The 23,744-nt window shown below is 58.1% G+C and overlaps 1 protein-coding gene across 11 annotated transcripts in view; it reads left to right on the top strand.

Moving 5' to 3' along the window:
- Positions 1-23,744, top strand: part of HDAC5 (histone deacetylase 5) — a 34,223-nt gene that overhangs the window by 1,842 nt on the left and 8,637 nt on the right. For 6 of the 11 annotated variants that reach the window (XR_009449249.1, XR_009449250.1, XR_009449252.1 and 3 more), the window contains exons 1-9: positions 10,667-10,796; positions 21,001-21,260; positions 21,360-21,501; positions 21,605-21,719; positions 21,968-22,098; positions 22,211-22,357; positions 22,446-22,558; positions 22,877-23,008; positions 23,218-23,440. Coding sequence is in view for 7 of the 11 variants with exons in the window: in XM_059670336.1 (XP_059526319.1) it covers positions 10,682-10,796; positions 21,001-21,260; positions 21,360-21,501; positions 21,605-21,719; positions 21,968-22,098; positions 22,211-22,357; positions 22,446-22,558; positions 22,877-23,008; positions 23,218-23,440 (1,378 nt within the window). In the remaining 4 variants the exon portion in view is untranslated. Of the gene's footprint in view, positions 1-3,739; positions 3,954-9,542; positions 10,797-21,000; positions 21,502-21,604; positions 21,720-21,967; positions 22,099-22,210; positions 22,358-22,445; positions 22,559-22,876; positions 23,009-23,217; positions 23,441-23,744 lie in introns of those variants that run through there. The other 5 variants (XM_059670334.1, XM_059670333.1, XM_059670335.1 and 2 more) reach the window with 5 other exon arrangements.

Below are 23,744 nucleotides of genomic sequence, written 5' to 3'. Positions count from 1 at the left end.
GGGCAGCAGTATCACATGCCCCACCCCCTCCAAGTAGCTGCGGAGACAAAGGTTTGCTTTCCCTTCCCTAGGGGTGGCATCTTAGCTGTGTGTTTATAAACGGGGCCCAGGATTGGGGGGAGGGGGTGTAGTTTGTGTTTCTGCTTAAGGGGGGAGGGGGGCCAGCTATAGGAGCTTGGGGGGGGGGAGTACAGTCGGTGCCGAAGTACCAGCTGCTCTTTAATAATTAATTCTTCCTACTCACATCCCTTTGAGGAGGGATGTCTGGAACACGGCATCAGGCTCAGCCAGCCTGCTAGAGGACGCACTCCTGTTGGTGGGGGGGTGGGGGAGAGACTGCAAGGGGGGGCGGTTCTTGGCATTTTTGGAGCACTGTCGCTTGCTCATGAATGAAAACCTGATGCAGCCTGTGAGGGGGCCTATTGTAGCCTATAGCCGACTTGGGCTAATTAAACTTTCTCTGCCTTTCTTCTCCCCTACCCCACCTCACCCCAGCCCCGGCCCCAGCCCTCTCTTGAATGGGGACCCTGTCTGGTAGTGCTGGGAGGGGGTATCATTCTGCCTGAGGTTTTAGGGCAAACAGACCAGGTCTTCTGCCCTCTGCCTCTGCCTCCTCCCTCCCTCCCTCCCTCCCATCTCAACCCCCACCCCCCCCTTTTTTTTTTCTAGAAATAGCAGCCTCCTCCATCTGGTTTGTGCAGATGCCTGGAGCTGCGTCTGAGCAGACAAACAGAAATGGGCTGATTGCAAAAATGAATTTGTCAGCCTGGTGCCTTTTTTCCTCCCCTGTTGTTCCTCCCCCTCCCCCCACCTCTTAGTTTGGGGCCTGGACATCCCAGTCAGCTACCCCTCGTGGCTCGGAGAATCCCAGGCTTCTGGTGGCCCAGTTTGGGGAAGGTACAAGGCTGTGGAAGCTCTGGGAGGCTGGGAGAAATGGTCTCCCATGTCCAAGTCAGGAGAGGTCCTTTGCGCCTTTGGACGGGATGTCTGGGCTAGTAGCGTTCTGATGAAGTCTTTGGAGGCAGATATCAGGTTGTGGGCAATTTCAGGTTCACAGGATTTGGTTCAGACAGCTCACCTGGCCGCCTGTGACCTGGGGAGGGACCCTGGCCACAGTGCTCAGAACTTGGGCCTGCCTGTAGCAGGGCCAGAGCTGGTGTGTCTGAAGGCTGCCAGGTGGTGCTGGTTCCAGAGAGGCCCTCAAGTGGACACCTGACTCCCCAGGAATTCTGAGGGAGTTGTTTGAGGGACGAGATCCCTGCAGGGCAGCACTATAAACTTGTGGCCTTTGGGGCATTACATGACTCGGTATCTCCCTCACTTGTCTGCCCCTCTCTCCCCACCCTCTGCCAGAGTTTTTATTGCTCATGAATGGGGTGGGGGGGGGGGGGAGTTTTGCCTTAACTGCCCTGGCTTAGCCATGAGCTTGACAGGTGAGCGGCTTCCTCATTCCTTGCCCGGCCATTCTGGCTGGACGTTGGAGGTGGGTTTGGATCCTGGGGAGGGACAGGGTCTGACTGAGAGAGTGGATGGGGCGGGGACAGGGCCCTGGGGTCTGCATACTTGTGTCAAGGAAGCTGGGCTGCTCACTGACTTGCCATTCGGGAGCCACACAGCTCTTGGTCCCCAGCTGCCCACGGAGACCCTCATATAACAATAGTTAGCCCTGATTTTTCTCTGGCCGAGGAGGGACCAAATAGCTCAGGTTTTAACCATCACGCTGCCCTTTTTCCACTTCATGCCCCACCCCAGGCAAGAATCTGCACTTGTCCTGATTAGGCAGTGAATGCGGCTTTGTTTCCCATGGAGGGATTCGCATGGAGGGAGGCCTCCTGGGCTGGTGGGTGGCTTCATGGGGGTATTGGCAGCCACTCTGCAGGTGGACAGGGTCCAGGGGTCTGCTGCATCCTGCAGGGTGGGGAGGAATCCCGAGCTCTTGGGTGTTCTAGGAACCCCTCATTTTCTCCCCAGGGGGTGCGGATGATGGGGGCTCAGGACCGATACTGACTTAGTTTTTGTACCTTTGAGGCTGTGCCCCTTCTGAGCGTCCTGCTGTGGAGGTGTCTTTTATTAGGCAGATGGGCTGGGCCACTTGGGCTGCTGGGAATCGTGGGAATTTCTGAAGCTGTGTACCACAGCCCACGGGAAAGGGTGTGAGCAGGACTGGGCGCCAGCCCGGGTGGGCACAGGCTGGGCACGGGCTGAGCTGCCTGCCCACGCTGGCCCTGCCACAGCACCAGCAGCTCCACCTGCTGCATTCCTGAGGTTGGCCCCAGCCCTGCACAGCCTCGTTTGTCCTTGCCCCACACCTGTGCCTGTTGAGAGCCATTCAGCCTCATTCACTCTGCCTCCTCCCACCTCCCCAATCTGCATGCACCTTTCTCCAGCTACAGTCCAAACCCTGTGGGTAAGAGCAAGCAGCAAGTAGGCCTATGAAGACTTGGAGTCTTCCTAGTGTGTGTGCATGCGTGCATGGGCATGTGTGCATGTGCGTGTGTGTGTTCTGTGTCCCTGCCATGGCTGACTGCAAGGCTATTCTGCTCCATATGGACCCTACTCCTGGGAATCCTTGATGAGAATTCAAGGCTTACTGAGAATTTTTCTTGCCAGGAGGAGGGGCTATCCAGAGGCAGGGCTGATTGCCTGTTCCTGGCTGGGAGCATTGTTAGAGCTTAAACATCCAGCTCCTCTCAGCCTCATCTGATCGCTTCCTGCTACCTCAACTTCACTGGGTTTTAGAGGGCTTACCTTCATTTGGAAGAAAATGAATGAGATCATGTCTGGGGTGGAACATGGGCCGTTTAGGGATGGGCTCAGGGGGTGGGTGAGTGTGTAGTATCTGAGGCTTGAGGACTGGCTCTGGGAGGAGTGGGAACAGGTTGTCAAACTCATGGTCTTTTAATACTGGGACATCCTCTGTTACTATATTACCCTACAGCTGGGCCTTTTGGTGCCTTTGTACAAACTGGAAAAATGTGTCTCTTATTCTGATTGGACTCAGCCTGGGTGACCCATAGCCTGGCAGGGAGACTACAGGCTGGATTTCAGACCCTGCACAGGGCACAACCTGCACAACACACACACAGCCCTGGGCTTAGGCCCGGGACCCAAGTCTGGGGGGCGCTGGATGTGGGGTGAACACCTCTGCCTTTCCGAATTCCTGGAAACAGCGTGGGTTATGTGTAGAAGAGGGTTTCCCTCTTTCCCTGACCAGTGGGTAAGTGGGAGAGACCAAGATAGAAGCACCTCACGTTTCGAGAGTTGGCACAGGGATTAGAGAGTAGGAGGAGATGACACTCACCCGAGAGTCCCAACTCAGGCTGCTGGGGCTGGGATGCCAGTTTCTCCCGTAACCAGGGACTCCGGGTCAGCCCTGCGTCCCCCACGGCTGTGGACAGAGTTCAGAGCCTCCCTGCACTGTCTCCTTTGTGCACATCCAGTCCCATTTGGGGGCCCTTGGGAGTCTATAAGGTCTCTCCACCTGGCAGTGGGCGCTGCCATTTGAAAAGGCGTTTATTTGGGAGGGACTCCTGTAGCCATTTCTCCTCCCTTGAGTGCTGGCAGCCTCACCAGTTAGAAAGAGAATAAACCAAGCTTGGGTCCAGTTCTGCCGATTTCCTCTGTGCCCCGGGCAGTTGTCCCTCCTTCTCTTCCCCAGGTGTAAACTGACAAGCTCTGAGGTCTTCAACTCCCAGATTCCTGAGTTGGGGACCTCTAACCCTGCTCCCTCTCTCCCCAGGGATGCCGTTTTGAGTGCCTGACTGCCTCCTCGCCCCGAAGGATGGCCTCGGATGGGCATTAGAGGCACAGCGGCCCCGGGCTCCTGTCCCGTCCGTCTGTCTGTTATCGTCTGTCTTTCTTGACATCACCGCAGCTCCATTCCCTCCCGTCCCAGCCCCCAACGCCAGCTTCCTGCAGGCCCAGAGCCGGCATGAACTCTCCCACCGAGTCGGGTAAGAGCTGGGAGGCTGGAGAAGGGCACCCCGGGTGGCTTTGGCTGCAATGGGCTGTGCATGTTGAGAGTCTAGGCCAGTTTGAGCTGTAAGGGAACAAGGGGGTCAGGAGTGGAGAAGCATTGCAAGAAAAGGACAGGTGAACCTGAAGTTATTGATCATGGTTACACCTGAGAATCGATGGGTCAACAGTCTGGACTGGCCCTTGGAGGGCATGGGTCCAGCTCTGTCCCCATGCCTACCCTCTCAACAAGGGGGCCTTTAGTTTTAGCTCTGTCCTGTCCTGTTCACCAAGGCCTGAGAGGGGGTGTGGAGCCCTGAGCCTCTCTGGGCGGCCTGGAGATGCTGTTGGAAGAAGATCCTACAATAGCTGAATGCCAGGCTTCCTTTTTGTGGTGGTGGCTCTCTTCCTGGTGGCATGGTTCTCTGTGACCCATACTTTCTTCTTAGGGGAGGTTTGCGGGGTCTTTGGCCTTGGTCTGTGTTGGGGTGTGTGGTATTGGGGTGGGTTAGAAGACTCTTGGCTCCCTCCTTTGAGTCAGGTCCACCACCCCTTTTCCTCTTGGGCCCTACACATGGTAGATTCCTAATTTGGGGTCTTTGACTCTGAGATTTCCTATTCCTCTCCGCTCCTAGGAGCCTGCCTCATGCTGCCAGAAATAGTCTCTGGGTGGGACCCAGGCAGCTTTCTGTGTGGGTGGGTCTGGGTGTAGGCCCATGAGGATGTGTCCAAGTGGCCTGAGCTGGACCCTCAGGAGTTTCACAGGAGGGTCATGGGTCAGTGTGGTCAAAGTAATGACTGCCTTCTCTCCGTGGCCGCCGTCTTCTGTGCAGTCTTAAAGGCTCAGAGCCCTTCTTGCTCAACAAGCCTATCCTGTGCCCCACATCTTGGTCTGTAGAGGTGGAGGGATATTTTTTCTTCTTTAGGGAAACTAGAGATGAAACCCATTTACAGGAGACACAGAGGCAGCACCAAGGAGGAGCCCAGGCCCCTCTCCTCTCCTTCTTCTTCGTCACTTTGCTGGACTAGTGCTTTCTGTTGTGGGGCCCCGGTGCTGACGGTATGTGGGAGATGCCCTGAGCAGGGTCTTGGGGTGCCCAGCAGACTCAGGGAAACTGGAGGCTGGTGGGGATGTTTGGCTTTGTGCCATTTGTTTTGGTCAAGGCTGCGCCCCCTTTCCCTTCCCAGCACATGCCCAGGGCATAGGCTGCAGGCAGAGGGGAGTGCCAGCTGGAGGAGGCTGCACTCCTGAGACCCACCCAGGCAGCTCTGCCTGATGACCCCCTCCTCGGGGGTTGTGCTTCCCTCTCAGATCCTCCCACCTCTGCCCTTGCCTTCATTCCACCTGTAGGGGCCGTGCCAGCTGTTAGATGTGGAGAGGTGTGTGTGACTCCCATGCTGGAGGGTAGGTTGTTGAGCTCTGACTTCCTGCCTCCTCCCCTGAGACTGGGCTGGTGAAGGGAGAGGAGAGCCTGGTGGGTTCTCATCACTCCCTTGCCCATCTCAGCTGGACACTGCCCCCTGGCAGGGTCAGTTGTGCCTGGGAGGAGTGCCATCTGGGCTACTATGCTGACCTGTCCAGGAGCCATCTCCAGTCACACCAGGCCTGGGGTCTAAGCCGTGGCCAAGGGAACAGAGCTGCCCAGAGGTATCTGTTGATGGCTTGGGAAGGACATGTCCCTTAAGAAAAGGGTAAAATAATCAACCTTGGATGGATGAGGTCACTGGGTTGCCTTTTCAGATTCTGGTGGTCCCAGTTCCCCTTGCAGCTACTTCTGCCAGGGTTGGCAGGAGTGTGGTAGTAGCTGGGGGCTTCCACCAGCCCAGGAGGCTGGCAGCCTGGGAGCTGCTGAGCCCTGCCAGGAGGAGCCTCCTGAGTGGGGCCTATAGAACGGCTGTGCCTTCTGTCTGGCTTTCCAGCTCCCCCCAGTAGGGGGAGATGCTGTCTTCTCGTGTTTGGGAAGGAGGGAGAGAAGGAGGGGAGTAGGGACTGGGGACCTCATTTTAGGACTATGGAGAGGCCTCAGAACTGGGGTCATTCCTTGGGAGCACCCCCCTGAGGCCCTTCCTGCTGGGTTTTCCTGGGGCTCCAGGACTGGCTCTCCCTCTTGTGGTTAGAGCTGCTCTGGGGACAGCCACCTCCACACAGCTCGTCCTCTTCAAGGGGCCTGGCATCTGCTAATCCCAGAGCTCAGGGTGGCATCTGGGTTGGGGCTGCAGGTGCCCTGCGCCAGGCAGAGCCTTGGATACCATGTGCCTTTGGACTTCACAGAAGTAAAATGAAGCCAGGCATTGTAGCTGGAGTATGTGGTGTCTGCCTCCCCTGTGGACACCCTTCAGAGGCCCAGAAAGAGCAAGGGACCACAGGCTGGGAGAGAGGTGGGCGCGATGACAATGGTTAGTCCCCAGGGCCTGAGCACTCCCATCCTCTCCCAAATCCCCAAAGACTTGTTCCTCTTTCCTTAGGGCACAGAATAACACTGTTTTGGGGTTCCCCTGAACTTCTTTCAGTGCAGGAGCTTTCCTATTTGATAAGTCCTTGCTGACTACCCGCAACACGTGAGACCCTGAGCTCAGCCTGTGGGAAAACAGGAGAAAAATAGAAGGTGGTTCATCTCTGCTCTCATAGCAAACAAGCCAGTGAGAGGGAGTTCTGGGTGAGGGGCGGCAGGTAGAGACTCGAGGCTGCTTACTTCTGGCCTTAGCTCCCCTCCCTGGGTAGTGGGAGCTGACCAGCTTGCCTCCAGGGTGGGCCAAATGCCAGCATGTCACCTGGGTAAAGGCAGAGCCCATTGAGGGGGCTGCCCGCTTCCCTGAGGAGTCCACTCCCGGGTGTCTGGCTTCTCTATTTTTCTGGAACTGGTCACTTTTGCTGCCCTCAGTGGGATTGAAGGACTGGCGGAATCTGCCCCCTGCCTGGGGTTGACCCGAGACCTGGGACCTAGGCCTGCTCTGGTCACTGCCCTGCCTTCTCTGCTGTTGCCCAGAGGAGAGGGCAAGAGTGAGGCGCACCATGCGAGCCAGTGTCGATGGTGACAGGCCCCAGGAGAAGGCAGCCAGGCTCCTACCCGCAGCGTGGGAGGGAGACAAGCTTCATGACAACACCTGCCTGCCCAGCACCTCCCAGCATACTCCACACTTTCTCTCCTTCCCTTTCCCAGGAGGGAGGGAGGGCGGGCAGCTGCCCCCTCCTTTCTGGGTGACCAGAGAAACTGGGGCATGGGCGTGGGGTGGAGCCAGGAACCTCGGCGTCCTGCCTCCCAGTCTCCAGCTCAGGCTCTGCCTCTCAGCCCCTGGGGAAGGAGCCAGCCCTGAGGAGGAGAAAGTGGGTCAGTGCCAGTGTGGGCTGGGGGTCTGGGAAGTGGACTCCTGTTGTCACTTCTCCACTTAGGAGCCCCCCGCGCACCTCTGTGCTCACTAGAGATCGGGGTCTGCTCCACTTCCTCTTCCCTGCTCCATCCTTTCAGAGGGATGGAAGGCTCAGATGGGATGGTGGGAGGAGGCAGGGTCAACCCTGAGGGGATGTGAAGATGCCAAAGTAGGTGTTTATGTTTTTCCTGGGCTTGGTTTCAAATGAGAGGGTTCAGCCAGCACCTAGCATGGGACCTGGCATATGGCAGCTCCCAGGCGATGCCAGCGGGCTCCAGCATGACTGGGCTCAAAGGGCAGGAGGAAACTGGAGGGCAGGCGGGCCTAATGTCTCTAGGACCCCAGGGAAGCTGGCACCCCACACTCCATCCGGGGTGCTCTTGGGCCAGCCCTTGGCTTTTGTATTGTACACAAAGCCGACCTTGCTTTCTTCCTCTGGGTCAGGCCCCACCCCAGTCCTGGGGTCCAGGACAAGGAAGCCTGGGGGAGCACAAGGAGCCAGGAGGGTTCCCTTCCTCGAGATGTAGGGGGTTAGGAGGCCTGATCCTAAGCTTCCGAGGGACGGAACAAGGTCACTGTGCTTCTGAGGGGATGGTGCTGGCTCCGGATGAGGCTCATGTACCCCATGTTTGGTGGGTGCTCTGTAAGGTTTGTAGGGTGACACATGGGGTGAGTGGGGATGCAGGAGAGACATGAACCACAAGGAAAGGGGCTATAGAGCAGGAAGGATTAAGGTTAGGCATTAGGAAGATACTGTGACATCATTTGAATCTCGGAAGTAAAAGAAGACACTTGCTTCCATCCCAGTCCTCCCCTCTTATTCCCTTGGAACTGCACTGAGGATTGTCTGGCTGTGTGTGACAGTTCCCTTCCCACTTCTGGCTGTTACTGTAGATCATAACAGTGCTGGGAATTGCCCTGAGCCCCTGGCTTTGGCCACTTCTGGCTGCCCAGTCTCCTGGGTGCTCCTGTCTTCCCTAAGCAGGGAGTTTATGCCTTAGGTTTCTGGCTGCCCCAGGTTCTGGAGGCCCTGCTTTGAATCATCATAACTGGTGACTTCCTCTCTTCCAGAACAGGGCTCCCCTGCTACTCTCCCGTGCCTGGGGCAGGCAAGAGAGCCAGGACAGGGCCAGCCAGCCCTTCCGGTTGCTCCCAGCGTGGGTGGGTGGAGTCCTGGGCTGGGAGGGGCTATTTCTGGGCTCCCTGGAGTCTGCTGCCCGTCACCCCACTGAGGAGACCTTGGCCTTCCCTTCTTTTTTAGAGAACCTGGTTGGCCAGGATGAGTTTGTGGTTGGGGGTGGTAAACAAGGTCCCATGACCTACCTTGAGGTATCCACCAATTTCAGACGCCTGTGGGGGTCCTGCTCTATCACCGTTTTTCTAGAGCCTGCCTTGGCTAAGAAGCTGAGGCTTCAGATATTTGTTTAGGTCCTGTTCCCCCCTGCCCCCCAAATATACATCTTGCCAGCCAGCCTATAGCCTGGGAATGCCCACCTCTGCCGCCTGCCCTGTCAGTGTGCACCCCACCTGAGGCAGGAGGCCCCTTTGCCGTCCCTGGCTGGCAGAAGCTGGTGGGAAGATGGGCTTCAGGACCCACAGCCACTGTGTCCTTGGTTGGCCAGCTCCCCCCGGGCTCCCGACAAGAGGGTGAGGTCATCCAGTCCAGGGAGAGGACAGGTGTCCCTGGCTCCATGCCTGGAGTTGGGGGCAAGAAGGGGCCAGGAGGGGGCTCCAAAATAGCAACTGTGACATCAGGAAGGGGGAGGGGGACACAGACCCAGGAATAACCAGGCTATTAAAAGGCTCCAGTGAGGTCAGGGGGCCAAGTGGGATCTCTGTACCAGTGGGAAGCAAATCTGAGGAGAAGGGATGGGCCAGCAGTGGGCAGGGCAGGTAGGTATCGCCGGTTCTCACGGGGCACCAGCCCGAGGTCCCAGCAGCACCCCAGAACAGGAGCTGACCTGCCAGGTCTGGGACTGGTGAGGAAGGCTGGATGCTGGCAGCCTCTTGATTGTTCTTAGAGGGCCTCCAGCCTCAAGTCTGCTCCTCCCAGCTTCGCTCTGTTGTGCAGGCGGCAGTGGGCTGTGGCAGTTAGAGCTAAGCCGTCTAGCTCTACCATTGAAGCGGCTATATGACCAAGGGTGAGTGACTTCCGCTCTCAGTGCCTTGGTTTCCCCATCTGCACCTATCTCCTGAGGTCATCGTGCAGAAGAAATGAGGTGATGTGTGTGCTGCTTGTTAGCATTCCACCTGGCACACTGCAGGGGAGAAACTCCCTGTGCTCTGGGAATGGGCAGGTGCGCCCAGGTCCCCTTCCCTGGGCGGGGATGAGTCCTGTCCAGGAAGAGTCTCCTGCCCCCTAGAAGGAAGCAGAGCAGCCGCCAGAGGTGATACCCCAATATGTTGAAGGAAGCTGCCACTTGGCTGCTGCCCAGGGGTCTCTATGTTGGTTGAGGGGCTGAAGAGGCACCTCTCAGCTCTGAGGGAGAGCAGATGTTAAACAAACTTCTATCGGGCTCTTAGAAGAACTCCAAGAAAGATGCAAGGTTAGGCCAGGTGGCCCTGTCTGCCCTCTTGGAGACCTCTCCTGTTCCTAAACATGCTCTGGAGGCAGGAGGGAAGATAGAGGATGGAGCTGTGTTTTGGTCTCCAGCCCCTCGCCTGCCAAGAGCAGCACCAGAGCTGTCCCAGATGCATGGATCCTCCGGTGCTGCCCTTCCCCAGCCTAGCCTCTGGCCACCAGGCTCTGTGGCCTTGGCCCTGAGTGCAGGCCCTCCCCTGTTCCCATCCCCCTGCCTGGCGCTTCCTCCTGGGGTGGAACGCGCCTCCCCCCGTGGGGCCTCCGCCAGGCCCTGGCTCCTGGCAGCCAGCCTGCAGCTCCCTGAGCATGCTCCACCTATTTATAGACAGGGCCCTCCCCCAACTGCTATTTCAGTCTCCTGCCAGCTGCCGGCGGCTCATTCGGGAAGGAGGAGCACGGAGCCGGTCCCAGAGCTGTCACCCAGGGCTGGGAGGGAACACAGAGAGCCCGCCTGCCTGCTGAGCTCCCCTTCCTGTCCCCTGAGTGCTTTGCCATACTCCAGCTCCTGAGAGCTGGGGGCAGGCCGGTGGTCCAATGCCCCTCTAGGGGCGAGCTGGGCCTGGAGCTCTGGGGCCTCCTGGCTCCTCCTGCTGCCAGGAGTGCCCAGGCCGGATGAGGCTGAGGCGCCTCCCCAAGTGCGGGTCCCAGCAGCAGTGGCCTGAGGGAGCCCTTGAGCCGTGAGGGCCTGCCCGACCACCTTCCCCTTGGCTGATTCCCGCCTCTGGCGGCCCCCGCTCTGGCATGCTGCTGGTGCCCAAGGCTCAGGGGCTCGTGGAGATGCTGCAAACCATCTATGAGACGGAATCCTGTTTCTCAGCAGATGGGATGTCAGGCCGGGAACCATCCTTGGAAATCCTGCCTCGGACCCCTCTACACGGCATCCCTGTGGCAGGTAAGTGCCTCGGTGATCCCACCTGTCCTCTGCGATTGGGCATCCTTGTCTCTGGGGCTGAGTATCTGGCTCTGAGCCTCGCCCAGATAGGGTCTTGCTTAGGGGCTTTGTGTTGAGAATATGGGTAGTTAGGGAGGTGGGATTTCCTGCCCTCCCTTCGGCTGCACTGTGCTGCATCTCTTCAAGCCCCTTTGGCCTCCAGCACGGTCAGCCTTGCCTGCTGGGGGCTGTGGGTTGCTAGAGGATCCTGGCCTAGTTGGCACCATGGTTAGAGGGGAGGAAGTGGGTCAGTGACCTGCCTCCAGGCTGCCCGCCCCCCAGGTCTGGGCTGGGGCAGAAGCCATAGCTGAGTGTGCACACAAATAAAGGCTGCCTTCGCTCCTCTGGCTGGGTTCTGAGGAGCAGAGGGTCCATTGCAGTGATTTCTGCAAGTCCCTCGTCAGGAGTCCCCTGGGAACCAGACACCTAAGGAGGAGGCTTGTGCCGCTGTGTAGAGTTAGGCAGAGGCTGGCAGCTGGGATACCAGGGGGCCTTTGCTGCCTTAGGTCTTTGCTCCCCCATATTCCTCCTTCCCCCAGGCCTTGGTTTGTTCCCATCTCATGAGGCCAAAGAGATGCCTTCATACAGGCTTGGGACCCCCTAGCCCCGCCACCTTCTCGGCAGGGACTTTTTTGGCTCTTGGCTGGGGGTGGGGTGCCCTAGAGCTGGGCCACTCCTTCCCTCCCTCCCAGGAACCTGTTGGCAGCATCAAAGCCTTTCTGGCACAGCCTTCCCACCAGGCCGGCACCACAAGATGCTTCCTCGAGGGAGGGGCCTGCTGGATCCACGCCCGCTTGGCCCCTCCTGACAGTGGCTTGGCACTTGGGTGTGGGTGTCTGTGTGTGTATGTATGGGGAGTCTTTGCCTCTGGGTACGTGGGCGTGGGCCCCAGGCTTTGAATTGGAAGGTGGGAGCTGGTGAGATTTGGCTTTAAACCATCCAGGGATAAGGTTGCAGCTGAATTGAGATGTGTCAGAGGGTGACTGTTTGGGGAAAATTTGGAAAACCCTTGGAATAAGGCTTGCCATCTGCCTGGGCAGGGATGCCCATGTAGTCTCCTAGGGTAGGGGCACAACCCTGGGCACCAGCCCTGCAAAGTCCCTACACAGTCCCCTGGGAGGGAGTGTAACCATGGAGGGTGGTCTAGTCTTGGTCTACTTGAGTCGATAGCTCTGGCTAAAGACCCTACCTGCTGGCCCCATCCCAAAGCCTCCAGCAGGCAAGGTGTCTCTTGGGAAGTAAAGGACTGACTGCAGAGCATCTGTTTGGGGGCAGCGCTACCCCATTTGGCAGATGCCACGTCCGTTCACCCCTCCTGCCCTGTTCCCACTGTCCCTTGCCTTCCGGCAGCAGCTGGTGGTCAGACTGAGGTTTCCTCCTCAGCATGTTCTCTCACCTTCTTTCAAGCTAAACCCCAGAATCCTTGCAGATTGGACCCCCGCTACCCACATCTCTTCCCTCAGGCTGCCTGTACCTGCATAGATCCCCCCCCCCCCCAGTCTCTCTCTCCAGGTCCCTGTCTCCCCTTCGTCCCCCCACGGCACACACACTGCCTAGCCTTCTGCGCGGTGGCGGTGGCGTGGTCCATGCTGGCAGGAGGGAGGTGTGAGTCACCTCGCGGCTCGGGGAGAGGGCTAAGAATGTTCTCCCCTGCGCAGCTCTGATGCCGTGTCTGTGACGCGGCTGGGGACAGATATAGGCCGGGAGCTCGGAGGCCTTGGTTTTTTTTTTTACTCTGGAATGTAAATAGATGTTTCAAATAGAAACACTTTAACCTTTGGGTTAAAAAAATTCCACCCTGGATAAACATGGCCATGAGGGCCCAGGCACCCTGGTCTCCCTTCCTCCCCCCAATGTCTTGACAGGATGCAAGAGCAGGAGGCTGAAAGAGCAGGTGTCCGGGGATGCTTTCTGGGCAGTGTGTGTTGCCAGTCCTCTGCAGCTGAGGGGCTGGGGAGTGGGGCTTTCCGGGGTGGCCTCTGCCTACTCCAGCAGCAGGTATGGAACCCCATTTTAGGGGCACCCATTGCTCTCTGGCTCTCTTGTTCACAGCCGTTTCCCAGCTTTAGCACAGTGCCTGGCACATGGATGAATGAATGATGCTTGAGGCGCTGGCGTCCAGGGCTGATGGCAGGATTCCTAGGCTCTATTCCGGGGCTTGGCCCTCTGGGTAAATAGACAGATGTGGTTGCCCCAGGGGGTGAGCCAGAACCTTGGCGGACGGAGCCCGTGAGGGATGTGGGGTTCTCTCCGCTGCTCTTGCTTGAGGAGGGGGACAGGTCACAGCTTAGGTCTCGTGCCATCTTAGGTCTTCCTTGAAGGATCCCCCACAACAGCCCAGCACACAGTGGGCACCCCCTCATCTAGGCCTGGTCCCAGCTTGGGGAGTCTGGGAACTTGAACTCCAGGGTGGGATTCCCCAGAATGCAATGCCGGGGCGCCCCCTGCCTCCTTTCTGTGAGCCCTGGATTCCCCTCCGGCCTGGACTGGGCAGGATATTCTGAGCCGGCACGGAAGAGGAGTCTCCTTCCCAGCCAGGAGGGTGTGCATCCTGCTGATGCCAGGAAAAGATGCTGTGGGTACCGGGAGTTTGAGAAGTGCCGTGGATCAGCATGGGGGTTTCCCCTGGATATTCTTATTCACATTCTTCAGACCATACCAAGCTTGGCTGGGTGTGTGGGTGTGTAGGTGTAGGGTGTGGGGAGGGTAGGAAGGGTGAGACTGGTGGGAAGAGAATTAATAGAGTGTACTAAGTGACGGGATATCAGGTGCTTTCCTTACCTTACCTCTTCTAGGGAGGTATTAATAGCCAGGTTGTATAATTGAGAAGGATCAGAGAGGTTAAGGAACTTGCCCACGGTCACAGAGACAGCTGGGATTCGGATTCAGGTCTCTAGGGAGGGCCACTGCCAGCGCACACAAGAAGAGCTCCTATGTGCAAAATTTAAAAAGTGGCCCTTTTTCAGATAGATATCTTCATGCCAGAGTGCATGGCCTACCAACTGGACCGTGGGCTGGAATCTCAGCCCCAGCTCGTCCCTTCAATCAGGTGCCCTTGTGCAATGTATAACCTGCACACCCGCATGTGGTGGGCCTGCCTTTGTACCTCCAAGCTGTGCTCCTACACAATAGAGACCAGTCTGGCCTTGGGGGGACTTGTGAGGTTTCAGAGAGGAGATTATTTTCTAAAAATACTGGGGACCACTTGGTCAGCTGTTTCCCTTCCTGCAGGGATTTCAGCCCAACAGGAGAAGGGAGCTCAGGAACAGAGTTGCATACCCCGTCCCTTCAGACAGCCTTCCCTGCCCCCATTCCCTCCTACCTCAGCCCCTCTTCTTGTTTTTGAGACCCTCAGCTGTCCCTTCCCTGCTGCACAGCTGCCAGATAGGAAATCCGATTAACTGTGTCCACACACACAGCTGTAACAGCTGTCAGGTTGGCAGCAAAAATGAGTGCAGCCGCCCCGGGACACTGTGAGAAAGTAGTTTGCAAACTTTCAGTTGTGTCAGAATTACCAAAGGAATATATTTCAATGCAGGTTCCCAAGGCTTGCCCCCACCCCCTCCCTCTCCCAGGTTCGGATTCTTTAGGGCAGCCCAGAACCATCGTGGTAGCACATCTCTGGTGATGCTGATGGGAGCAGACTCAGGCCATGCTTGGAGTAAAGGCTGCGTGGAGAGGGGTCATGTGGACAGTGGTCATGGGGCCCAGTAGCTGCCGGCGGGTGTCACCAGCATCCCTGGAAGGCCTCAGTGGGCTTTCGGATTCTTGAGAGAAGGGTCTAGTGCAAAAGGAGGGAGGTTGTTACCCCAGCCAGAGTCAAATCCAGCTCTTAGCAGTCTGGCAGTCTGGAGAGGGAGGATGTCTTGAGACGCTGGGGAGCAGATGGCTAAACCCCAGCTGGGGTGGGGGATTTTGGCAAGTGGCCAGGTGGGCAGGTGGGCAGGCCGCTCTGTTGGACGTTCAGGGCTGGGTTATGTCCCGAGGTCCCTGTTGTCCACCCCAGGTGTGGAGTGAACATTCTCCGCAACAGCTGCAGACTGTGAATGGTGATCGTGCCTTTTAATTGCCCCTAGCGCGGTGCCCAAGTGTTTCCTGGAAATGGCTGGGCTGGGAGAAGTGAGTCTCCTTCTCCCTCACATGGCAGCCCAAGATCAAAGCCGACCTCCATTCTCACCAGTGAGAGACACTTTGTGCCTTCCACTTGGGCTCTGGACCCCCAAGGCTGTAGAGGCACGGTCTGCCTCAGGGTTTCTGGGGGTTCCATCCACTTGGCTCCCTACTCCTATGGCTCCCTTCTTCTCTGGTGTTTCGGGGGCCCCAAGACCCCTGGATCCTTACTACTGACTTTGGCTCCTTACTCCATCTCTCATTAAATTCAGGAGCAGCCCTCAAGATTTCTCCTGTTTTTTTTTTTAGTGGGAGGTAGAGAGCCAGAAGCCCTGGCTGGCCCTGCCCCTCCTTTCCAGGTGTCGTTGGACACATTTCTTACATCTCTGGGCCTGCTGTCCTCCTCTGTCACCTGGGAAGTTAGTTGCCGATTTGCAGGCCCTTCCTGCACTGTCATTCTAAGAGTTTCTGAAGTCAGTTCGTGTTGCTTCTGCCTTGCAGGAAGAGGGGCCAGGAAGATGTGGAATAGTACTGGGGAGGGAGGTGTCGCCTTGCAGCGGGCGCAGTAAGGTTAGAGACCAGGGAAGACTTTCTGGCTGCTCGCAACTGGGGCCTGAGAGCAGGGCTCACAACTCATGCCCATCTGCGCTAAATAATGCTCTTGAGGGAGAGAAGGGGTTCCACCGCTATGGGCCGCGCCGCAGAGGACAGAGAGGCCTTTCTGGGAGGTAGCGGGGCAGGAGGGAAAGCCTGGAAGAGCCACCTGTGGGAAGAGTCTGTTCCCAGAGATTCCTTCGGCAGCGCTGGGATCCAGCTGCTGGTGACTCCAGCGTGTGCTGTGCGTGGCCCGCAGGGAGGGCTTTGATTGGGACAGGTCCACAGTGGCCTTGGGATAGTCTAAAATGAGAGAGCTAAAGCCTCCCTCCTCCTCAGAGGTCTGAGCCTGACTTCCTTGGAGTTCAGGTGGTCTGCGAATCTGACCCCACGTAATTCTAAGTATTTGATCTCATTCACTTTAGAAACATTCTGAGAAGTGGTCCGTAGGTTTGACTAGATTGGCAAAGGGGTCCAGGAAATGTCAGGAGTCATTCATAATAGCCCTGACTAGCACCTCTGAGCTTTTCCCAGGCCCTGTGCCAAGCCGCTCTGCCTGTGTTCTCTCTCCTGCGCCCGACAGCTCTGGGCGGTAGGTGCTGTTCTTACTCCCATTTCACAGATGCCTGCATGGAGCACAGGGAGGTGCTCAGCCCCTTGTCCTAGGAGGTGGCAGAGCCTGACTTGAACCCTGGTCTTCTCTTACTCCAGCCCTTGTTCCTACCCATTATGTGCTGCGTGTTACATGAGGCGTTGTGAAAATTGCTAGGTGAGAGTCCTCCCAGTTTGCACATGGGGAAATGCTGTCTGAATTGTGGTAGAACCTGTTGAGCCTAAATTGGCCTCACTAATCACCTAAGAGCACGGAAATAGATCATGGGAAACCATCCTTAGTGGGGAGGGGTCATCGGCGTCATGGGGAGGAGTGTGAAATGCTGTTCTTTGCCTCCTTCCAAAATCCCTCAAGACCGGCAAAGGGACAAGAGCCTTTTCCCCTTCTCCAGAGGGACAGAGTGAGGTCATTAAGCATTTCAGGAAGCTGCTGACTCCCCAGCCTGCTCCTGAGGGTGCTGGTGCTGGTAGAGGGTGCTGCCCTCCCGGGTAGCCCGCCAGCCTGTTGCTCTCCAGAGGGGCCGTTATTTAGGTCTGGGGGTGCTGAGCACCTGGGGTGCCCGCACTGGAGCCGGGCTGCACAGGCTGGTGTGTAGACGCTGCACAGGCTGCCTGAGCTGGGAGTCGGGACACTTGGTTTTGAGTTCCTGCTCCTTAGCTGGTGGAATTTCCTGCACAGGAGCCTAAGAGTCTTGGTTTCCTCACCTGTGTAACAAAGGGATTGAAACAGACGATCTCAAAAGCCCCTTTCACCCTCTCTCCTCTCTCTTCTCTCGGTAGGGTAGCCCCTCAGATCCAGGGCTTCTCAGCAAAGTCTCATTTTGGTCCCGTGTAGACATTCCAAAGAGCTTAGTGCACACCTCCCTCAGAGTCTACATTCACGTGGTCGCCTCTTCTTCCCCCCCCGACTTCTGTGGCTGGTACTCCTGGGGGAGGGTCTCCTTAGAGCCAGCGGTTCAGCTTTTCAGGTCTGCCGGGCAGGTCCATACACTGGGCTGCCCTGCAGCCTCCAGGGCTTCTCCAGGGAAACGAAAGGCATCATGTCCCTGCTGCCAGTGTTGGGGCCACGGGGATTCTGGAGTTGGTGACGTCCCCAGGAGAGGGCTTGGAGCTGGAGCATGGCCGGTGGTGTGTTCAGAGCAGGAGGAAGGCGTGGCCTGGACATTCTCTCTGTAGTCTAAGGCCGTGCCAGCAGTTGTCCCAAAGATGGCCCCTAAGTACCTGCCTTATCTCCCCGCAAGGATCTAGGCTATCCTGGTTGTGCTGCCCAAAGAATCTGCTGTGGGAGCCCCCACTGGACTAAAGGGGTTCATGGAGAGGCAGGAGGCCCAGCTAGATGGGAAGAAAGTGTCACTAAGGTCTCGCCATTGCCCAGTTGTGCCCAGGAGCTGGGCAGGGAGGTTCCTTCTGAGCCCGAGCCTGGTATATGTGGGGTCATTGTGATGGCCAGAAGCATCCAGCCCTGCCCACCCAGCTACCTGGGCTGGGTTTCTCCACAGGGGTAGTGTTGGTCAAGGCCGCAGGAGGCCAGAGGACAGGATGGTGCTAACTGTTTGCTCCCAAGGCCACCATTCTCAGGAGAAGGGGTCACAGTCCCCAGGAAGGAGAGAGTCTGGAGCAGGGTAGACAGTGCTCCCCCGCTGTAGGAGATAGCTGTGCAGGCTGTCTGGCTTACTTTCTATTCCCTACAGCTCTCTGTCAGAAGGAAGTAGTGGGGTGAAGGGAGGACCCAGGGCCTTGCCCTTCCACGTGACCCCACACTTGGCCTCTCAGTGGTCTCCTTGCTGGCAAATTCCCAACTGTCCTTTAAAGGAACAGTGTCCTTCAGCCCACTCTCTTCCCTTCCCAGAGGTCCGCACGCCTTTCTTGGTCCACCAGGAGGCGATCAAGAGCCTCTTCTCATGACACACCCATTTCTCTTCCAGGCACTTGGTTCTGAGGGCAGCCACTGCACCTATTCTGCTCATGCCAGTCTGGCAGAGGGCACAGATCCTTGAGGGGGTGCAAGGCCAATTAGGCCCCAGATCTTGTGCCCAGCAGACTACATGCAGGCGCTCAGTGCCTACCCCCACCCCCCTTTCTCTGATTCCAGCTGCTCAGCTGCAGCCCCTTCCATCTTGGATGGAGCCAGGTAACTACCTGGCAGACCCCTGGGGTGCTGTATCCTGTCCAGGCTCCACAGGGCCTGCAGATTAATAGTCTCCAGTCGCCCGTGCTTCCTGCTTGCGTGGGAACAATGCTGTGTGCCGGAGCCTGCTGGCTGCCCCACCACCTGCATACCAATGGGGCTGCAGCTCTAACTGCAGCCCAGGGCCTGGCATTTTGGTGGCAGCAGTGATGGTGGCTGTGAGGGAGCCCTAGTGGGAGATTCCCCTCACCTGAGCCCATGCCCTCTCTGCAGGGCTCCTGCAAGGGAAGCCAGTACTGCCAGGAGCCAGGAGAACTTGGACCCCTGCCCTTCTCCGGGCGGGCGGCTGGCATTGGCTCCTGCAGCCCCGACACTGCTGGGAGCAGCGGGTTGAAGCTTGTCCACCTTTGGCTGGAGTGTCCCGGGCTTAGCCAGGCTTACCTAGGAACAGATAACTCCCCAGCCAGCTTGGGCCTTTATTTTAAAGTTTCATTTTAAAAAAGTTTTTACTGATTTTAGAGAGAGAGGATGGGAGGAGAAAGAGAAATATCGATCTACTGTCTCCTGCATGCTCCCACAGGGGATCGAGCTGGTAACCCAGGCATGTGCCCAACCAAGAATGGAACCAGCGACCTTTCGGTGCATGAAACGACACTCAACCAACTGAGCCACACTGGTCAGGGCAGCTTGGGGCCTTGCTGGGTGTTTCCGGAGCTGAGGAGACCTGAGGCTGGCTGCTGGCTGCTGCCACCCTGTTTTGCACCCTGGATGGTGCCGGCCACCTCCAGAAATGTCCTGGTGCTGGGACAGAACATGGGTTAGGAAGAAAAGTAATGAGTGTGTGTGTGTGTGTGTGTGTGTGTGTGTGTGTGTAGCCCCACCCTCTTGGCCACATCTGGCCACTCCTACAGATGTGGCTCTGGCCTCCTGACCGCAGAGTCGTCAGTGTGGCTGGCGGGCAAACCACAGAGGAATGTGCCTCGCAGTGCTTGGGGGAGAAGGGACATGGGGACTGAGAGAGACATTCTGCTCAGGCTTCACCTCCCCTCCCCCAGTGGATCCCAGAGGCCATATTCTGGCATGAGGGTCGTCAGCCGGCCTAGCCCCTGCCTTGGTGACATTCTTTCAGATTGAGGCCCATAGACTGACTGCACAGGGTGTGGGAGCCTCTCTTAGCTCAGCCCCCCCCACCCCCCATACTCCTGATGAGGGGTTGGGGGGAACCTGGGCAGAAGCCTGTTCACGAGGGCAGGAAACACTGGCAGCCGCAGGGATATTGGGGTCCTTTCTTCTCCAGGCCTGGGCAGGAGTGGGCCCTTGGCATCCACTCCCTGTGGCCTCCTGGGGCTGGAGTGAGGAAAGTGAGGGCTTTCTTTGGAGAAAGAAGTGAAAAAGAAATCAGATGGGTTGGCCTTGCCTCTCTCACTTCCTCCTTCCCAGGCAGTGGGTAGCCGGCCTTCCCTTCGCTGGCGTCAGGAGGCTCTGTGGGGTGTGGGCTGGGTTGGGGCTCCTTGCTGGTGCGGTGTTGGCCCTGGCAACCACAGGGCAGTGATGGGAAGTGACATTCAGTGACCAGAGGACAGTGTGTGTCTAGGGATCAAGAGGTTGAGACTTAGCCTTCCCAGTGGAACCTTCTGCCACTCCCTGGGCCCATCAGCCCACTGTCCATATGGGGGCCTGGACCCAAGGTCTTGGGACCCAGCAGGCCCTGGACTCCTTTTTCCGTCCCAGCAGGTTGTCCCTGGGACTGGAATTCTGAGCTTTCTGCCTCAGCTCCAGCCGCACCCCCGCCCCTTGCTATTACCTTCTTCCTGTCTGAGTCCCCTTCCTTTCCTGTCTCCTCCTCCCACCTCCTCTCTGTGCCTGCCCTCCTATTCTCCCATTCTCTCACTCCCTCCCCCCCCAGGCACAGCTGCTGTTTGGCTCACTATATATAGCGGCATTTTCAGGGTAATTACAATAAAACTGTTGAAAGGAGATAATCCAGCAAAGGAAGCCAGTCTGATTCCCAGCCCCCTCCTGTCCCTGGCTTGGTGCAGCGCTGCACCCCCTTCCCCTGAGGCCTCCTGCTTCCACCTCGCCCCCATCCCCATAGCCTCTCCTTTCAGCTCCCATAGCTGGGTGTGGGGAAGAGAAAATGGAAGCGGGTAGGGATGTCTAGAGGGTCCCCAAGGGCCTCTCCTGGGTGTACTGAGGGCCCTGGCGGCCAGTCCTGTCATTTCTAGAACTGACCTCTGTGCCTCAGAGTCTCTTCTAGCACAGACTTTCTGGTGGGGAGTGTGTGGTGTTGAGAGGTGAGGGAGGAGGCACAGGAAGGACAGGAGTTATATCCTGGTTCATTGGTCACCTGGCTGTCTGTCTGTGGTCATATTAAACCTCCTGAAACCTCAGTTTCCTCATCAATAAAGTAATTCATATTAAACACCCAGTGGCATTAACTGTCAATCACAGTAGCACGTTTTGAGCACTTACAATCTTCGAGGTACTGTGCTTCATGCTTATGCATCTTTTCTTACTGAAGTGTATGGGTTCTACCTCATTTAACTGAGGCAGAAGGCTGTATCCCCAGAGCAGAGGGATTTGACTTCCCATCTCTCTGTTCTCTCTTGGTCCAGTCGTCCTTCCTGCCTGATAGCTCTCTGGGTGCTGGGCATGGCTGCCAGGGCTTAGTGGGGTCTGGGATCAGGCCTCCTGACCCCTTTCTGTCTCTTCTCCCCACAGTGGAGGTGAAGCCGGTGTTGCCAGGAGCCATGCCCAGCTCCATGGGTGGCGGGGGTGGAGGCAGCCCCAGCCCAGTGGAGCTGCGGGGTGCTCTGGCAGGCTCTGTGGACCCTGCACTGCGGGAGCAGCAGCTGCAGCAGGAGCTCCTGGCGCTCAAGCAGCAGCAGCAGCTGCAGAAGCAGCTCCTGTTCGCTGAGTTCCAGAAACAGCACGACCACCTGACACGGCAGCATGAGGTCCAGCTGCAGAAGCACCTCAAGGTGAGCGAGAGGGGTGCGGGGGGGCCCCCCCAGACCTCTGACCCCCGCCTGGACCTGCTCACCCTGCCTCCCCCTGCCCCCGCCCCTGTGCCTTTGCAGCAGCAGCAGATGTTGGCAGCCAAGAGGCAGCAGGAGCTGGAGCAGCAGCGGCAGCGGGAGCAGCAGCGGCAGGAGGAGCTGGAGAAGCAGCGGCTGGAACAGCAGCTGCTCATCCTGCGGAATAAGGAGAAGAGCAAAGAGAGTAAGGCCTGGGGCCTCCTGGGGCCAGCCGGGACTCCTGTTCGTCTCCCCCAGCCGTGGGGTCCTGGCCCGAGCACCCAGGTCAGCTGTGCCCTGTCCCACAGGCGCCATTGCCAGCACCGAGGTGAAGCTGAGGCTCCAGGAATTCCTCCTGTCGAAGTCAAAGGAGCCCACGCCAGGCGGCCTCAACCATTCCCTCCCGCAGCATCCCAAATGCTGGTAATGACCCTTGGCCGGCATGGGTCGCAGAGGTGCCCTGCTCAGGGCCTGCCTGCCTGCAGGCTAGAAAGAGGTCCCTGACCTAAAGCCATATATGGGCCCTGCAGTCCCTCCTAGGAAATCCCACTCCTGGCTTCTCTCGCTTCCCTCATCAGGATCCATTTTCCTATCGCTGCACACAGTGGGTATTCATAAACGTAGAATGCTAGGTGACAGGTGATGCCTTAGGGTCTGTCTCTGTCCCCTAGGGGAGCCCACCATGCTTCTTTGGACCAGAGTTCCCCTCCCCAGAGTGGCCCCCCTGGGACGCCTCCCTCCTACAAACTGCCTTTGCTTGGGCCCTATGACAGCCGCGATGACTTCCCCCTCCGCAAAACAGGTAAGGGCCCCGCCTGGCCTCCCGGAATATGGCTCCTGGGAGGAGGAGGGCGGGGCTGTAGCATGTGCCTATTTGTGTGGATGTGTCTGAGCCCTGGCCACCTTCTCCCCAGCCTCTGAACCTAACCTGAAAGTGCGTTCAAGGCTAAAGCAGAAGGTGGCCGAACGGAGGAGCAGTCCCCTTCTGCGTCGGAAGGATGGGACTGTCATTAGCACCTTTAAGAAGAGAGCTGTTGAGATCACAGGTGCCGGGCCTGGCGGTAAGGACTCCTCTCCTGTCTCTGTTCTGAGGGCCTGGGAGTGGAGGTGGCTCCCAGAAGGCCTAGCTGACAGCCACTTCTCCCGTAGTGTCATCCGTGTGTAACAGCGCGCCAGGCTCTGGCCCTAGCTCCCCCAACAGCTCCCACAGCACCATCGCTGAGAACGGCTTCACTGGCTCAGTCCCCAACATCCCCACCGAGGTACAGGCCTGTGGGGCAGTGGGGGGGGGGATGGGCCTGAGGTACCCCTTTTCCCTTGGAAGCAGGACAGCGGCTCCTTCCCTTCTGTCTTGCTGGAGTGCCTAGCAGGGACCTCTCTTCCCACGTAGACAGGCTGGAGAGACCTGGGCCCTGGAGTGGGATATGCCCCATGAGTCCCTGAAGGGCTGTGGCTCTTGGCCTGTCCCCAGGTGGGGCTTGGTAGCGGGGAGCAGGGCACCATTCAGAGCCCTCAGTCTCAGCCCCAGGTGGCCCCCCCTTTGCCTGCGCTCATGCCTGTCTCTCCCGACTGCTCCCCAGATGCTCCCCCAGCACCGGGCCCTCCCTCTGGAAAGCTCTCCCAACCAGTTCAGCCTCTACACGTCTCCCTCTCTGCCCAACATCTCCCTAGGGCTGCAGGCCACAGTCACTGTCACCAACTCGCACCTCACTGTGAGTATGGGCACGCACCGTCCTCTCGGTGTTGGGTTCTTTCGTCCTGGATGTCCCCAGCTAGAGCTTTGGTCCTCCAGGCCCTGAGGGAGATCAGAGACACACCTCAGCTGGGAGGTGGGCAGGGGTAGGTGAGGGGTGCCGGTCCGGAGCTGACAGGACGGGGCTGTATCAGCCCCTCCCTCATCGGTCTCCCCTCTCCACCCCAGGCCTCCCCGAAACTGTCAGCACAGCAGGAGGCTGAGCGGCAGGCCCTTCAATCCCTGAGGCAGGGTGGCGCACTGACCGGCAAGTTCATGAGCACATCCTCTATCCCCGGCTGCTTGCTGGGCGTGACACTGGAGGGCGACTCGAGCCCCCACGGGCACGCCTCTCTGCTGCAGCACGTACTGTTGCTGGAGCAGGCCCGGCAGCAGAGCACCCTCATCGCTGGTGAGTGGGCAGGCAGCTGTGCAAGGGAGGAGGGTCAGGCCCCACTTCTGGGGCTCAAGGCAGGAGTGCCCAGCAGGGACCTCTCTTCCCATGTAGACAGGCTGGAGAGACCTGTGCCCTGGAGTGGGATATGCTTGAGAAGCAGTCAAGGATTCTTTCCAGCCCTGTCATAGCTTCCCTCAGTGGCATCATTGATTTCCCCCACAATCTGCAGCCTGCAGATGCTGTGCTCCGCAACCTCTGCGGCCGTGCTGGCGCTCACGTTCCAGAGCCGCGCTGTCCAGGAGAAAGATAACACAAGCTA

The sequence above is a fragment of the Myotis daubentonii genome, chromosome 16 (assembly GCF_963259705.1).
Source record: "Myotis daubentonii chromosome 16, mMyoDau2.1, whole genome shotgun sequence".
NCBI classification, from domain to species: Eukaryota; Metazoa; Chordata; class Mammalia; order Chiroptera; family Vespertilionidae; genus Myotis; species Myotis daubentonii.
The sequence above is the reverse complement of the archived record's forward strand: the minus strand, read 5'-3'. Positions and strand labels throughout refer to the sequence as shown.